The 17,230-nt window shown below is 42.6% G+C and overlaps 1 protein-coding gene across 2 annotated transcripts in view; it reads left to right on the top strand.

The window, feature by feature from the left end:
* The window catches only part of FNDC3B (fibronectin type III domain containing 3B), a 406,030-nt gene that overhangs the window by 245,663 nt on the left and 143,137 nt on the right, over positions 1-17,230 (top strand). For both annotated transcript variants that reach the window (XM_006890351.1, XM_006890350.1), the window contains exon 6: positions 14,787-15,030. In XM_006890351.1, the coding sequence (XP_006890413.1) occupies positions 14,787-15,030 (244 nt within the window). The remainder of the gene's footprint in view (positions 1-14,786; positions 15,031-17,230) is intronic.

Genomic DNA, 17,230 nt, shown 5'->3' with positions numbered 1-17,230 from the left:
TGATTTGACGGTACACGCACACACACACACAAAAAAAAAAAACCAAAAAAAAAAATGCATTTAAATTTTGATTTGGTGGATCATTCTCTGATGGGACTTATTTCAGGAGTTGACCAGAAAGCATAGCACCCTGGGGAGAATCGGGAAGGAGTACGAAGTGGAAAACTCGGAGTGCTTTCCGTAGTTTAGTTCTGACAAGTCCGCTGTAATCGCCCTCTGGTGATGACAACGTAAGCTTAAACCACTGCTTGTTTTACCGTCCACATTGTGAGAATGATGAGTCGAAAGCAGCAGGAGGGGCTGTGACAGACTGAGAATCGCCTTCATTTGGCAGCCCGGAGTGAGAGAATGGATGTCAAGGCTTAAAGTCCTTAGAGAAATGTTGGGGTTCCCGCTCCCTTGCCTGTAGGATATTAGGGCAATGTTCTGTAATGTACGGAGTGTGTAGGTGTGCACAGGCGAGAGATTTGCTACAGAAAAGAGTGTACGTCCCGTTGGTTTTATTTCTATTATTTGCAGTACTTGATTCCTTTTTATTTTATAGCTTCTTTTTTCCCCTTAGCACCAGGTAGAGACTGGGCTGCCTACACGAGCCTTCTTGTCTATCCTGCATTTTTTTGTGCGCTGTTTCTCTGTGTTTCTGAGGTCCTGCCCGTTGTGACTCTGTGGAACACACAATGAGCAGGAGGTCAGACAGATGCGGGTGAGACTCTGTTTTCACCTCCTCCTGTGATTTTAGGAATAGTAACTGAGTTCGTGGTTTTGGTGTACCGCTCTTGTATTTTTCCTGATGATCTTCCTTTAATATTTAAACTCCACAACGATCAGTGCTTTGAACGTGCCCCTTAGCCCTGCTCATTGCTGAATCAGCTGCAATACCCAGAAAACTGCCCAGAATGTAATAAGCATTTATGGAAAGATAAATGGATGGGTAGATGGATGGATGGATGTTGTTGTTGTTGTTGTTGTTGATTGCCATCAAGTCAAGCACAACTCTTAGCGACTCTATGAACAAAAGACCTAGTGCCTTTCTATAGCTAATATTTCTCCAAGTTCATAGAGTTTCCAGAGGCATGTGGTTTAGGACGTGGATGCCACTCCTGCTTCCAAACCTGTTTTACAAATGGGAGCTTCACCAAACACTGTCCACATTGGGAAACCATTATGGTATTTGATACCTCAGTGGTACAAAGTTCAGCATCACAACAAACCCAAATTACCTCAGTACAGCAAATTGGCGAAGAGTGGTGTGCAAAGTGGAAGAATATTCCTCCAGATATAATAATATCACTAGTCTCATTTAGCAGTGGTTAAGTGTCATCAAGTCGAATACAACTCAGATTAAGCTTTGCACAAAAGACCTGAACTCTGTTCTAGATGACTTATTTTTTATCTCAGGGGGCAGAGGGGAAGGGAGCGTATCTGAAGTTATTTTCTAATTTAAAATTTGTAATTTATTTGTTCTTATTGTTCCTCAAAAGGGGAATCAAAAGGAAGCCTATGTAAGTTTTCCAAAAGTAATCAGCCCGGTGCAGTGTGGCACACTCGAGCGGTCTTTAGTTGTGTTGGTTAGAAAGCTGATCATCACGTACATACAACACAGGCAGTTGATTTCCATAGTAACACTGTGCAACGTCCGAAAGTGACTTGAGATGATTAGTAAAGATTGGATGATACACATCAGTTCATTTTAGTTCATTGAACGTGTATCGTATTTTCTCTTTCTCAATTCTCTTATTGCCGTCGAGTTGAAATCGCTGACCCTGCAGGGGACTTTCCAGATGATGTAAGTCACATGGAGAAGATGGTCCATCTTTCTTCCTCAGAACAGTTGTCAATTCAGATAGCCTCCCTCTGGGTTGGCAGTGAGCTCTGTACCCCTCGAGCACCAGAGCGCCCTCTTTCTAAGTTAGGAACCTCAGTCGGCCGTATCAGCAGAAAGATGGGAAGTCTTTTCCCATAAAGAAACTTGATCAAGGATTTCTAGGGGTCAAAATCAATTCAGTAGCTGTTTTTAAGGTGATAACTTTTAAAGCAAAACATTTATCAGTTGACCTGCTGAGCAAAATAATTTTACCAAGGCTCGGTGAATTTTAGGTTTCTACACATTCTTTGAATTCTATATTAAAAATACTAGCAGCAGGTCTCAAGAAGGACAATCTTTCTGAAATTGTGATGTGCCCATGTATTGTTCATATTTGTAACACACTATGACTTGAGAACTTCTGTTTTGTTAGTAACAAAGTCAGAAGTATTACAGCACCACTGGAGTTTGTGGTCTGCTTGAGTAAAATAGGTAACACAGTTTCAATTACGCATGAATGAAGATAAACATGTCATCTCTTGCCTGAGTGTATGGTGCCCCTGACTTCTTCCCATTTTTTTTTCCCCTTGAAGATAAGTCGCCCTGGACTTGATTAAGGTTCCAAGGATTAAGTGGAATGACCTTGACTGGCTAGTAGTATTGCGATATTTGAGACTTGGAACCACAGCTCTGTGTCCCTGGGGACGGCACATCTATGTGGGCTTGAAGCCTTTGGGCTGGTTTCTTAATCAGAGTAATACAGGGCAGTAGAAGAAACGGCACAGGCTTCAAGGTATTCCAGATGTTTCCCCCCATACACCCAGGCCTCGTTTATTGACATAATTAGTTTCCAAAGACCAACTCCCTGAAAGACTAGCATAATTGGTGTGATGCCAAAGTCAGGGGGTCATGCCCTGTCTTTGGTACATGTTTCTCTCACTTGCTCTTGCTTTTGGCCATGTTTCAGCATCTTTGTGATATGTGGGACCCCTTTCCCCACAACTTTGAGCCTGCAGGGAGGGTAGTGCTGGAATGTTGCCCTCCACCTCCTGCCCTGAGCTGGGACCCTGTGTCTCAGTCTGTCACCTCTTATCACCCTTACCTTCTGTCCACTCTGACCCTGCGGTTCATGGAGTCTGCTTCCTTTCTCACCTTCAGCACTCACCCACCCTCTCTTTACCAGCCTGAGACCTCCCATCTGTTGGCAGTTGCTCCACAGTTAGATTGAAACATAACAGATAAATAGGGGAAGCGATTCTTGTCGGTCAGAGCGTCCCCAGACCTCAGCGTCCCCAGACCTCATTTGCAGCCCCTTGTGGGTCCTCAGCCATCAGAAGTGGGTCCTGAGAATGATTTCAAGGTTTTGTAAATGCAAAATGTAAAATAGTCGGTAAGTGAGGAGTTAAGCATGCTGGTTGAGTGACCTGGGAAAAAACCCCTTCTTCTGAGCCAGGAACCATGTTTCCTGAACGGTGTCGCCGTCCTCCTCAGTGGTGTTATCACATCGATCTCATAGGTATGAGAGGCTTGAAACGTGACATGCTTTGTACCAGTGCGGGAGATTTTGTCATGTGCGGAGGATTCTGGTTTCCTCTGAGCTGGTGCACTTGAGGAATCTTTGCGTCCATGGACGTGAGAGTGGCTGAGACGATGCTGGTGTCTATCCCTGTGCGGAGTCTGGAGAGCTGCTGGAATAAGAGAAGGTTCATTCTGTCGACTGCACTGGTGATAACGGTCCTCGTTTTTCAAGGGCAGCCCTCTTCACCTTGTAAACCACCCTGTCTGTGCCTCTTGTTTGTTCCTGCTTTAAAATGGCCTTTCCTTGTAATGTGAAATGCTTGTTTGGTCCATTTAACTGTTACCTTACACTTTTATAGATGTAACGTGTTCAGTGTTTGTCATTGGTGTTAAACACCTATTGAAGGATTAGTGTTTCTTTTTCATTTTCAAGTTTCTTTTTATAGTAAAGTTGATAATACACAATAAAGCGTAGTAGGAAAAAGCTGCAGGATTTTCAGTTGGAGGACTTAGGTACGAGTCCTGTTCCTCATTTAGCTAACCTTGGTTTATGTCACTTCCCCCAAAAGACCTCTTGTCTAGAGTACTATGTTGTTGTTGTTGTTGTTGTTGTTGTTGTTGTTGTCGGTTGCCTTCAAGTTGAGCACGACTCATAGAACCCCTATGAACGAAAGGCCTAAAGTCCCTCTACAGCCATTGACATTTTTCAGAGTTCATAGAGTTTCTGGAAGCACGTCATTTAGGAAGTGGGTGCCACTCCTGCTTCCAGCGTCTAGAGTATAGGACTTTGATACTGCCTGGTCTTCTCGGTACAGGAGCGTTAAGTCCTGTGCCAGAGACTTTATAAACTGTTGTTGCTGTGTGTCGTGAATCAGAGTTGACCCATAGTGACCCTTCTGTGGATTTCCAGAGGCACTAAATTCCACGGGAGGACATTGTCCATCCTTGTGGGGAGCAACTGGTGGTTCCGAACCTCATTCATTTGGGATCGCAGCACAGTTCCTTACCACTAGGCCACCGGAACTCCCCTTGTTGTTGCTATGTGCCATCAAGTCACCTGCGACTCATAGCGACACTATTTACAACAACTCTGAACCCTGCTCTAAGCCAATCTTATTGTCTCTGACACACCTACTCCCCCCAATTACCCATCACTGAATCGGTCTGTCTCATTGAGGGAGAGGAAGGATTCCCCTTAGGAGACACAAATAGTAGAAGTTAGATTGTGATCTTGACTCAGTCTGTTTTCTGTTTGACTTTTAGCGCTAATGCCTCTTGCGGGATTTCCTGTTAGTCCCCTGCTCAGAGAAGAGGCTCCTTGACTCTGCATTATCTTGAGAAGCTTAGCTCTTCTGGTGAGGGAGGGCCTCACTGTCCCTTGAGTCTCTATCTTGAGTTGAGACCCTGGGAGTGTGAGGAAAAGTGTCAGAACTGTAGCCAGCTGAAGGTCCAGCCCTAAGTCTGCAGTCCAGAAAGATGTGTTTCTTTCTCTTCCTGCGATTCCTCTTTAGTTTAGAAAATCTTACTACATGACATCTTCTCCCTCACCTGTGTTACTGTGAGATGCTGTCCAACTCAATGACCTTGACCCTCTGAACACCCTAGCCTGTTACTGTCCATCTCAATGAGAGTTGCCCGCTCCTTCACTGACCCTCCAGGAACCATGTCCTTTTTGAAGGAGTAGGCCCTGACTGTATCACGCTCTGAAGACTTTCAGATCAAAGGCAATGCCAAAGAGGCTTCGGAGGAATCCTATGCTCAAGTGACTCAGTTCTAAGTAGATAATAGAATCAGCTGAGTCCTGTAAAAGTCCTGCAAATTTATTTCATTTACATTTGCCCTGAACTGTGCTCCTTTTTCCAGAAGAAAGATCTACATAACTGTATGTACACGTGTGCCCCTTTTCTGTGTACATACAAATGTTGGTGTGTCTGAATCCCGCAGAGAGGGCAGTGCTTTATATGGTGGTGTCTCCCTTTCTGGTCTTCTGGGGAAAGGACCAGCCTGTAAGATGCAAACCTAAACCCCTGAAGGCAAGTCACCGACTCACTAAGACACTTACGTTGTGACCCTGCCGCGCACGCAGCAGATTCGTCAGGATTGAGCCATTCTCTCCCACAGTTGGCCTGTGAGTTAAAAAATCAACATCAGTGGGGATTTTAAGAGGTCTGAGTATAAGTGGGCACCCAGGTAAAAAGTTTAGGGACTTTTCACCCTGTTACACAAAACCACAGCTTTGGTCTGCTACAAAGTAGATGGAATTTCATAGTTGCATTTAAACACTGGCAAGAACTATTTGAGAAAAGTAATTAGAATTGTCAAGGAATGTATTTTTTCTTAATCCAGGAGATGATAACCTGTTATAAAATCAGGCTGGAACGACTTTTTGTACAATCCTTCAGTGTTATGTAATGAGCATTTAGAAACCTAGAAACCTCACAAATCATTTATTTTTCCATTTGAGTACAAAAATAGCCATGCTGTGTGGCAAAATGACCTGGCCCTAAGCATAGAGGGTCTATTATCTAAGGGTATTAATGACAGGGTAACACGAGGAAGAGCAAATACTATTTCATCAGCTGTTGGTCAATTTGAGGTAAGAAGAAATGAGGTTGATAAGTTACTGTTGTTTTCCACCACAGTTTTAATCATTGAAATGAAAATACAGAGAAGTCAGGAGATTTGAGTACTTAAATCTGCCACCAGTTCAAAATCGAGCAATTTAACTTCATCTGTGAAATAGCTTCTTTTTTTTTCTTTTATTTTTATTAGTGTGTGTGTGTGTGTGTGTGTGTGTGTGTGTGTGTGTGTGTACCGTCAAATCAGATCTGACTGGTACAGAAGGAGATTGCCCCTCCTTCTCCAGCAGAGCATCTGGTGGATTCGAACCACTCACTTCTGGAATTGCAGTACAGTTTCTTGCCACTAGACCACCAGAGCTCGCCTGAAGTAGAATTCGTGACAACTTGCTTCCGTAACTGTTCTTTGGCTTTTCTGGCCATCTTTTGTTCAAATGTCTATTTTCTTCTTCTGTTGCTTAAATTATGGAGATGGGATTTCATCCATACCTAACTTTCTTTTAGTTAAATATCTACTTCTTTCATTGAGTGATAGTAATGGGAAGTTCATCCAGGTGATAACCTTCTTTTATTCAAATATCTGCTCTTTCTTCTTACACTGCTTGAGTGATGATAATGGGAATTTTCTTCCTAGTTGAAGGAAGAGGTCGAGTAAGGGAGATGCAGCCCTGGTTTTAATACCAACCCAACATGAAGAGTAAATTTGCTGTGCCCCATTTACATACTCAGTACTGTAGAAAATACACACTTTGTCAAAACATACTTTGTTGAAATACACTGTAAGTAAAAAAAAAAGCAAAAGCAAAACACGAGTGCAGAAAAGGAAAGGAATGGGTGGGCGAATGCTTCTCTCTTCACAGCCAGAGAGAAAGGAAGTCCAGCCACTGAGCTTCATTTGAAGATTGAAGCAGAAACATGTACATAGAAACTGTATGATCTTTCTGTAAAAGCAAGTGTGGTGGAGTCACAATTATAGGGAAGATGTGTGTGTGTGTGTGTGTGTGTGTCCTGCATCCGCCTGACATGAGAAAGCGGGGAGCTTGGTGTCACATTCATTACCAGGAGACCTAAACAGATGAATATGCTGCTTTTTTTCTTCTCCTTCTCTTTGCTTGTTCATTTGTGTGTTGCCCTGCATTTACTAAGACTCTTCTGTGCACCCAGCTGCCCTTGGGGCACTGGCGGTGGGTGGGAGAAAGCGCTGCGTATGGCCTAATGGCATTGGAGGCGCCAAGGAAGCCCCCCGTCCTGTCGGGAGAAGTCTAGGCTCTTTTCCCACCCTCCGTTCTGACCATGCAGCCTTTCCACGTCGGCTTCCTTTCCCTTCTCCTGATTCATTACTCGGTTGATTCCGTTTTATCGCAGACTTCTCTTCCTGGAATAGCCCAGGAGCCTCCTGCAGACATGTTGGCAGCACTTGGGCATTGAGTTTGAGTCCAGCTTCCATACCCTCTTGTGGCCCTGGTGCCCTGTGTCTGGCCAGCTCAGTGCTCCTCACCACCTCAGCAAGCTGGCAGCCTTCGAGGGCATGGACGTGGGTTGGTGTGTAACCCTATGTGGAGTCACCTCGCCTGCTGTTTGGATCATCCCTGGCCATCTGGGGCAGCCCGTTCTCCCTTCCTTCTTGTCTTTTACGTTCTTTTGATCCTGTGACTTGCAGCCAATTAGGGGCAGAAGGAAAGATTTTCAGGGGCCTCACAGCTTATTAAAATTCCCATGGAGCATTTCCGTACAGGGAACTCCCTTCTTTCTTTGTTAGCCAAGAGAAGAACTATTCTAAACTTAAGCGTTTTTAAGACATTCATTCATTCTTGGATTTAAAATTGGTTTTTTGTTTGTAGGGGAGCTCTGGTGGCCTTGTGGCAAGAAGCTGTGCTGCAGTTGTGAAGGCACATGGTTCGAGGCCACCAGCTGCTCTGTGGGAGAAGGATGGGCGATCTCCTCCCACTGATAAACTGTCTCTGAAAACCCACTGAAGGCTTAGCTATGGGTTGGTTCTGACTCTGATACACAACAACAACAGCAAGTGCCTACTAGCTCTTGGGCTTTGATTACATTAGCTGAACTCTGACCTTCAATCCTCTTCTTTGTAAAGTAAGAACAACTGTGTCTGTCTTCCAGGATTGTTGGGAGGGTTTCATGAGGTGAAATGGTAGTTACAGCGGTGAGTGCTGGGTGAGATTTTGGTATTACTGTGCGCCACTCACTCTCCCAAGGGCGAACTGCGTGTTCACTCTTTTTGTGAGAGAATATCAAAGCAGGTGATTGTCGATTTCATTGGTACTTGGACGTCTTTCACTTCTCTTAGTAACCCAAGCATCCTGTTTTCTCCAGGTTGGTTGGTTATGTCTTTATTTCTCAAAGTACAATGCCTAACTTCACATAATGAAAACACTGTGGAAGGGTAGCGAGTATGACGTTCATGGCTATGCCACTTAACTAATTATGAAACTACAGACACGTAGAACTGACACATAGCTGACACCACCTCTTCACCGCCACCCCTCCCCACACCCCGAGTTTTTAGAATTGCACAGGATGAGACTGCCCATCTTTCTCCCGTGGAGACACAGGTCGATTTGAACCATTGGAGTAGACAGCACCTTTGTGACTCCATGTGAATCTTGCCACCAGAGCTCCCGGGAGCTCTCTTCTTGTCTCTACACACACTGTCCTGGCTGCTTCTGCTTATAACTGTCATCTCCAGACTGTTCCGTTTAAAGAACAGTCATACTCTTGTGTCTGTCTTGTAAAGCTTTACACAACAGTTTAGGTTCTCATTTAACAATTGCTGCTACACAAGTTGTTCAGAGACATTGGTTATGTTCTTCACAGTGCATGGTGCTTGTTATTTCCATTCTGGTGATTCCGTTTCTGTTCATCTAGTTTCCTTGCCTCCTTAAAGTCTAACTTTGTTTGAAAGTAATTTTTCACTGTTTGGTGTCATACACTCTTCCTTTTCAAAAGAGAAAAATACTCTAGACCATAAATAGTCTTGGGGAGTCCTCCAATCTTAGCTAGTCCACCAGCAGTAGCTCTGGTTGCTGGTATTTTAAACTTTTTCGTGCTGGTGGAGAAGGATCAAAGTTCTGTCTCGTGTGTCTCCCATTCTGCCGGGGTCCGTCTCTTGCGTCCTTGTAGGATAACTGGTCGTGGAACCTGGGCACTTCATTTTGTTTTAATGCCTTTCTTGATCATGCTCATAAAAACCACCCGTGTAAGTCAGACAGGTGTTTTCCCTGTTTTAATTTTTTTGCCTTCTTCTCTGACAGCTCGCAGGATAGTGGGTACATAGAACGTTCTCAGGAAATGCTAGTTGAACTGAATTTAGTAAAAAGAAAGGATAAAGGAGCACACGCTCTGTTGTTTGTCATTGGACTGACTTTGTGGATTAGCCTGAGGTAGGTGGCTGGCTGTATCCTCACAGAGGATAAATCCGTGACCTTTTTTCCCCCCACCAGAGGGATTTTTCAGCAAACAAGCCTTGTAGAGCTTAAGACAGAAGAAACTTGGCTACAGCTCTCAGTCTCTGGGGCACAGGCAGATGGCAACTTGAGAATCTGACACAAAAAAGGTTTGTTAAGGGTCATGATTTTCTGCAGAAGACTGGCAAGTGTGGTACTACTGAATCATAGAATGGAAACAATGTAGATAAAGAGCTGTGTTCTGGTTTATGCAGTCACTGTTTCTTCTGTGTTCTGTAGCATCGCTTGTTCAGACTTAGGTGACTGTTGTTTGTTTCTGTTCTTCGACTGTATAGATAAATCAGATGGCAGCTCCTGCTCCCCCCGGCCCCCACCATTGCCCATCTTTGGCTTGTGCTGGGAGCTCTGGTGACAGTGTCAAGGAGTTGAGCTGACAACCCAAAGTCTAGGCCTTCGAGTCCAACAGCTGCTCTGAGGGTGAAGGCTGGGCCATCCCTCTCATCTGATTTACAACTAGAGGATCAGCTGTGAGTAGGTTCCAACTCGATGGCAGGAAGATTTTGGGGGGGTTTTGGGATGTTGTTTTTTTTTTTTAGTCTTTGTGTGTGAGAAAATATTGAATTGAATAAAAGTCAGCCACAATCTCATTCATCCCAAAAGGAAATGAATCTTATATTTAACGCGAAGATTGAAAGCACTTTTTTTTTAATTGCCCAGGATTTTTGGACTGAGTTCTTTTTGATGTTTAAATCCTTCTGCTAGACTAAAATATTTCTTCGTGAGCCATCTTCATTGAACACACAGTACTCTTGTCCACCGTTTCCTGAGTCACGTATTTCACTTGTTCATTGTTGATGCTCCTTGGACATGGTCATGATTTCCTCAGCCATGGAGATGTTGTAGTTTATGGAAGGAAACCAAACAGATGATTCAGCAGTTACCTTTGATTTTTGTTTTCACTTATTTCCGAATTAATATTGAACTTTTAAAAATAAAGCTCTTTGATGATGCAGCCACTCAGGGTGAGGAAGGAGCCGTGTTTCTATTAAGTGCCCCATTATGCATGTACATGGAGATTGGTCTTTGACAAATGTCCTGGGATAATTTGTTATTGTTGTTGTTATGTGCCCTCGAGTCATAGACGACTCATAGCAACCCAGTGAACAAAAGATCAGAGCACTGTTCATAGAGTTACAGGAGGCAAGCCATTTCGGAAGTGGATGCGACTCCTTCCCAGCTTGTTTTAATGGGGGGGCTCCACCAAACACTGTCCTCCACAGGTGACCATTATCACATTTGGCACATCAGTGTCACAATGTTTAGCATCACAGCAACCACGAGTTACCTCTGTTCAGCAATATCGTTGATGTAGCATTTCTATTATAATCATCTGTCATGGACTGAATTGTGTCTTCCAAAATATGTAGTCATATCGGATAATTTAAGAGAGTTGAAAATGGGGCCCCAAAGCAATATTTTACATTTGCAGGCAATTTATGGTTTCTAAAAGCTCCTTTCTATTTGAGAATGTAGAAAGAAGAAAAAATGATTCAAATCCACAAAAGACCAGGCTTAGTAGACTAATAGAGACTGGAGGAACCCTAGAGAATATGGCCATGAACCATGAGACGCTCTTTAGCTTTCCTCTGCAGCTACCCCTCCTGGAGGTCTCCTTTCAACCAAATAACACATTGGTGTTGAGCAGAGTGAGGAACTGACCCACAGCTGACCCTTCCACTGATTTTCTGAAACATTAACCCACAAGGGAGGAGTTTGCCTGCCTTCTTCCTGTAGAGCTGCTGGTGGATTCAAACTGTTAGTTTTGGGCTGGCGGTGCAGGTCCTTATCACAGAGCCAACAGAGCTCCCTGATAACGTGTTGACCTAGAAAATAAATAATGCCTTGAGAAATGTCTTGTTTTAAAGAACAAATGGGCAACATTTGTCCCACAAGCAAAGATAACAAGGCAAAGGATAGCTCATTTAGGTGGGAAAACAGTCAGACTCTAGACACTTGTGCATCAGCTGTTGAATGAGAAACTCATTTTCTGTGTAATCTCTCCCCTAAAGTATAGTAAGAGGTTAACAAAATGTTTTTTTTAAAAACAACTCTTTGGTTTTCTGTAAGAAACCTAGTTTTTTTAAAAGGATAATTTGGAGGCAGAAGTGGCATCCACTTCCTAAACAGCATGTCTCCAGAAACTATGAACTTTGATAAATGTCCGTAGTTGTAGAGGGGCTTCAGGCCTTTTGTTCATGGGGTCGCTGTGAGTCATGCTTGACTCGAAGGCAATCCACAACAACAACAATTTATACTTTAGATTGACATTTCTTAACTGGTGGAAAATTAATTCTTACAAAAGACATTAATAAGAAGATAATCTTTCATCTTTATATAGTCCTAATTTTTATTTCTTGCCTTCCCCCCTTCAATAGAAATGGATTTTATTGATTATTTGCCCAGTTTAGGAAATGAAAGTACTTTTTTAAAATAAATCTGAACTTATATGGTGAGAAGATAGCAGTACCTTGTATTTTTGTGGTAGTTACCCACGTGGCAGTAGTTGATGCCAGCATCCCAAAGGCAGATGGTTCAAATCCATCACCTGCTCTGAGGGGCAAGGATGGAAAGTCCCTGCTATAAGGCACAGTCTCTGCAAACTTGGAGGGTCGCTTTTAGCTTGAGGGCATATAACAACAACATCACCACCCTTATTTATAAGCCTAGAGCGCATTTCATATTTACTGAGAGCCCTGTTTGTCAGCCAGGTTTGTCTACATGATTGGTTACTGGAAGTTTTGCAATGACTGAAATAATACTGGTTGTAAGTGTTTAGAAAGCAAATGTTTCTTTCTGTGCACCTTTCAGTGTACAGCAGAGGATTAAATGTAGATTCCTTATAAGTTGGCCATCTGGTATATACCTTTCTTTATGCCTAATAGCCAATGTTGTTGTTGTTAAGTGCAGTTGCAGATGACTCATAGCGACCCTATGAAAGAGAGTCCTCAGTGCTTGTGTGTCTTTCATCCTCTCTCCAGGTTCATAGCCAATAGGAATGAGAAAATGCTATAAAATTCCACATGCTTGTATTGACAATAGGGAAAATCATAGCATATTTAAGTATCAAGTACAGCCCCAAGCAGACTATCTTTGTGGCCTCCTTTTGAATAGATTGGATAATGTTTTGACAAACCTTAACAGGGCCAATGGTGTGAATTCCCGGTAGTGTGGTTTATATGTCAACATACTTTTTCAGGCTGTCTGTTAGACAAATTATTCAAGAAACGGGACTTTATGCAAATTATGGTGATATCAAAATTGGAAGAAAAACCATTAACAACTTGACATAGGCAGGTTGACACAATCTTCCTCAGGGGAAAAAACAGGTTTGAAGCACTTGGTGCTAAAGCTCAAGGACTTACAGTATTAATTCCAACTCAGCATAATGTAAACACACATCTCCCCAACTGGGCTGGTAAGCAACACTGAGAGAAATGAAGAAAAGACTGACTTTGTCAAGAGTTTCCGTTTATTGAGATCCACAGTCAACACCCTTGCAAGCAGCAGTTAGGAAATCAAATGAAGGGAAGAAAGAAGTTAAATGATATGTTGCATTGGACAAATATCGTCCCCCAGCCCAGTCCTCCCTAAAGTCTTGAAAAGTGATGAAAAGTCATCCTTTTGATGACTGATGGGTGCCTGGTGCAAGCCGTGGTAATTTCAGTCTTCTCCTGTTCATGTGAAGACTGAATAATAACATGGTAATTGAAGAAGAATTGATGCCTTTAAGTTATGGGATTCGTGAATAATAGTGAATATATCATGGACTTCCAGAAGAACATAGAAATGTTGGTACAGCCAGAATGCTCCTTAGAAGCCAAAGGTGGTGATATGACATGTCACAAACTTTGAACATAGTACCCAGTGGTGTCAGCCCTAGAGAAGGAGGACCATGATTGGCAAAGTGGGAAGTTGGCAAAAAAGGGGAAGACTCTAAATGAAGCCGATTGCTTAGTGGCTACAGGAATGGGTTTCAGTGTGGCCATGGTTGTGGGGTTAATGCAGGACCAGGCAGCATTTCCTCCTGTTAATATAAAGTTTGCTGTGAGTCAGAACGACCTCATGACACCTACCAATAACAAAGCACCGTATCCCAGAAGTGTGCCGGTTAACAGCAAGCCTTTGGTGGAAATCCGTCTACTCATTTCCATGGTCTTGATCAGTGTAGTGTTTTGTTTCGATGAGGCATAGATGACGTCTTACCGGAGTCGATTCCTCCTCCTTCACTGTATGAGACTTTAAAAAATGACTTAAGATAGTGTCACGAGAAGTACATGCATCTACATGTATGTTGTTGTTATGTGCCATCAAGTTGCTTGCAACTCTTAGCAACCCTATGTACAACAGCCCTAAACCCTGCTCTATCCCTTGCCAATCTTATTGTCACCGACACACCTACCCTGATTACTCCAGTCACTGAATCAGTCTACCTCATTGAGAGTCTTCCTCTCTTGTGCTCTCTTCACCCTCCCAAGCGTGACATCCCTCTCCAGGGACTAGTCCCTCCTTGCAGTCATTCATTCATTCATTCATTTATTTTAATTTTCCTACTAATTTATTTATAAAACTTGAATACAAATTCAAACAAATTCTTTCAATTTCCCTTAACCCACCTATCAAATTGTACAACCCCATGGTTAATCCCCCTTCCCCCTGCACATCCACATCCCTCTGCTTCTAGCCTCTCCCACCCCTCCTCGATCCTTATATTCATTCTACAATAACGGTTTTATACAATATTTATCCTAGGGGAACTGAGTTAGTTCTCTCAGCATAATGCTCTCTTGTCCCTCCCAAGTTAGGTAATAATTTACAGAGTTATTTCTCCTGCATGCTGTGTAGTGTTCCATTGTGTGACTGTACCATAATTTCTCAATCCATTCGTTTGTGGTTGGACATTTGGGCTGTTTGCATTTTACGTATACTCCTTCTATATTAAAAACAACTAGAGAGAGAAAAGTCTTAAAAACATACTGAATAATAAAAATCAACACCCAAGCTCATTCCCCTTGTGCAGTTTCTGACTCCTGATGGAGCAGAGCAGGATGACCCCGTATTGTTTTCAGTGCTATACATATTGCCATGCCATAAACGTAATCATTCCAAGACCGTGGGCATGGGGTGTCTGGATGGACCAGTGCCTGGAGAAGACCACCAGTCCGTGAAGAAGGACCTCATTCTCACCATCTCTTAGATACTTGTGTCCGTTACCACAGTCACCGACCATGTCAGTGCATCTTGTTGAATTAGACCACTGGAATTCAACAGGCACTAAAGATTTCTTCTTCTATGAGAGATAAAATGAAAGTTGTGGGGAAATGTATTAGCATGATATAGGCGTAAGATGTTTACTTAATAATATGTACTAATAACATTCTGTCATTTTGTTCTTTTCTTCAGGTGATTGAAGACAATACGGGAGTCCGTCGGGTGGTGGTCACACCCCAGTCTCCTGAGTGTTACCCCCCGAGCTATCCCTCAGCCATGTCTCCCACCCATCACCTACCCCCCTACATGACTCACCACCCACATTTTATTCCTAATTCACACACGGCTTACTACCCACCTGTGACGGGACCTGGAGACATGCCGCCTCAGTTCTTTCCTCAGCATCATCTTCCCCCTACAATATACAGCGAGCAAGGTGAGCAGACTGTTCCCTCAGGGGCTGTTGAAACTGGCACAGCACGCAGGTGGCGTGAGAGGAGCCCTTTGTTTTGTCTGAACTGGGAAGGTTGAAAAGGATCTAGGCAGCGCATCAGCTCCCGGGAAATCCCTCGTTTCCTTTGTCCTGTTGTGTCTTGTGCGATTCCTTTGTGGGTTTCAGGCCTGCTCTTCTATTTCCAAGCTCTGTACCCCAACCCAAGCTTTACGGAGATCAGGAAGCCCAGGCGCTACTTTTTAGTTTAGAAAGTAGGAGTGGAGTGACCTAGCAAAAATGTTCCTGTATCCTGTAAATATTTGTGAGACTGGCCAAGGCAGAACTGTGGCTTTGGTAGTTTTCAACTTCTGTTTGGTCTAGCTGAGAAAGGGATATTTAAAAGTGTTAGATGCTCCATCATGGGAATATTGTGAGATCTCAGTCACGTTTGGGATATGTACAAGTTCCATGTTGCAATCTTGGCAAAAATCAGAATCCCTTTCTGCTAGGGGTGGATTCTTCCTGAGACCTGCCTACAATTTAGCACTAACTTTTAGTGCAGCTACTTCTTCCTGATTGCTAAGCAGATACTTTCTTGAGAGGAAGAGATCCTCAGATCTAGCCCCAGTATGTCTTTTACAGTTGTTTAAGACTAAAGCCTATCTCTTATCAAAATGGATATTAAGAAACTAGACAAATGAAGGTAAAAAGTAAAACTTTTCACCTTTTATGTTCAGAAAAGTGATTGTCTTCAGAGACTGATAGGAAGCATTTTTCTGCTCTAGATTGGGACATTTGTTCAGATAGATTAGAAATACCTGTTACGTGAAAGAATGTTTCAGGAGTTACTCTGTGACTCTCGTCACTTACACAGGCACTTTCCCACATTGCAGATATCTCCTCCTCCTCTCTCATTAACAAAAGAAACATCCTTGAGGTGACAATTTCAAGTGAAATAATCTTGAGCAAGTTAGGGAGAGAACTTGACTGCTTGTGTTTTTCTCCTGAGTAATCAGAAAGAAATTGAGCATGATTTAAAAAATAATCTGGCATTATCATATTAAGATGATAATAGCAAAATATGAAATTAACACTTAGGATTTCTTGGAGACCTCAATAACCTACAGCCGTTATCTTTTGTCCCGTAATAAAGCACTCCTAAACAACTTGGCAGAGTGTGTGTGCCAGGAGAGCGTCAGTGGTATTTTTAACAAGGATTCTTCGCTGTGGCACAATACGTAACATTAACTCTGTGAGCATTTGCTTGAGTTTTCTGGATCTGAGTTACGATGCCATTGGGAAGGATTTGAGTGACTCGCTTATCTCTTTCGTTAAGGAGTTTCTGACTAGCCCTATTTTAATAGCTTATTAATAGTGTTCCAGATGGCCACGGTTTTCTGAATAGTATTCTTTGCAGTTTTTAGGTATGCCAGCAGTTGTTTAGGTCAGCCATAGTTGAAATGACGAACCCTGGTGTTGGGAGACAGCTATGACAGTTGATGTCTGTAAAGATTTACAGTCTTGGCATCCCCTTGGAAAGCCCTAACTCATCCAGTGAGATCACTGCTAGTCGGAAGAGAGGCCATGAAACTAGCTTCTCACCCCCCCAATCTTCATTTCATAGTGCATTTTAATCTAATTTCATTAAAATCATGAACAAATAAGTGCACAATAAATTAAAGTACCTGCATTGATTTCAAATTAAGGGGAGACGTGTGGCCAAAAATCCCATTTTGTTTCGAAATAAAACCCTTTCTCTATTTTCTCCCTAAAGTCTAAATGTGTATACCTAAAGCAATTTAAACATTAATTTTGTAAAATGTAAAATTTTTAAGTCTTCAACATGTTTTAAAATATTAGTATTTTAGTACCTGTCATGAATATTTTCAATCTCAAATATTGTACATTATAATATTTAAAGACTTTATTATTTGTGTATATTTTGACAGTTTATTTGGACATATTTTCTGAGACTAGAACTGGGTTTTTTTGCATGTTCTGGAGCAAATTAATTTCTTTCCCAGATCTTCCTTAAGCAGTGTGATTGGGAAGAAGGTGGGAAGTCTGTCTTTACTGAGCAGCCTTGAAGCATTGTTTACTAAATGATGTTGACTGCTCAAGCTTTCCTAGGACTGCCCTGATGTGGGTCTCTTGGCCCAGAAAAATTATTAATCTTTTTTTAACTCTCTGAAGTATTAAAATT

The sequence above is a fragment of the Elephantulus edwardii genome, unplaced genomic scaffold, assembly GCF_000299155.1.
Source record: "Elephantulus edwardii isolate Elephantulus edwardi_28Jun2011 unplaced genomic scaffold, EleEdw1.0 scaffold00088, whole genome shotgun sequence".
Taxonomy (NCBI): Eukaryota; Metazoa; Chordata; class Mammalia; order Macroscelidea; family Macroscelididae; genus Elephantulus; species Elephantulus edwardii.
Note: the sequence above shows the minus strand (reverse complement) of the source record. Positions and strands in the feature narration are given on the sequence as shown.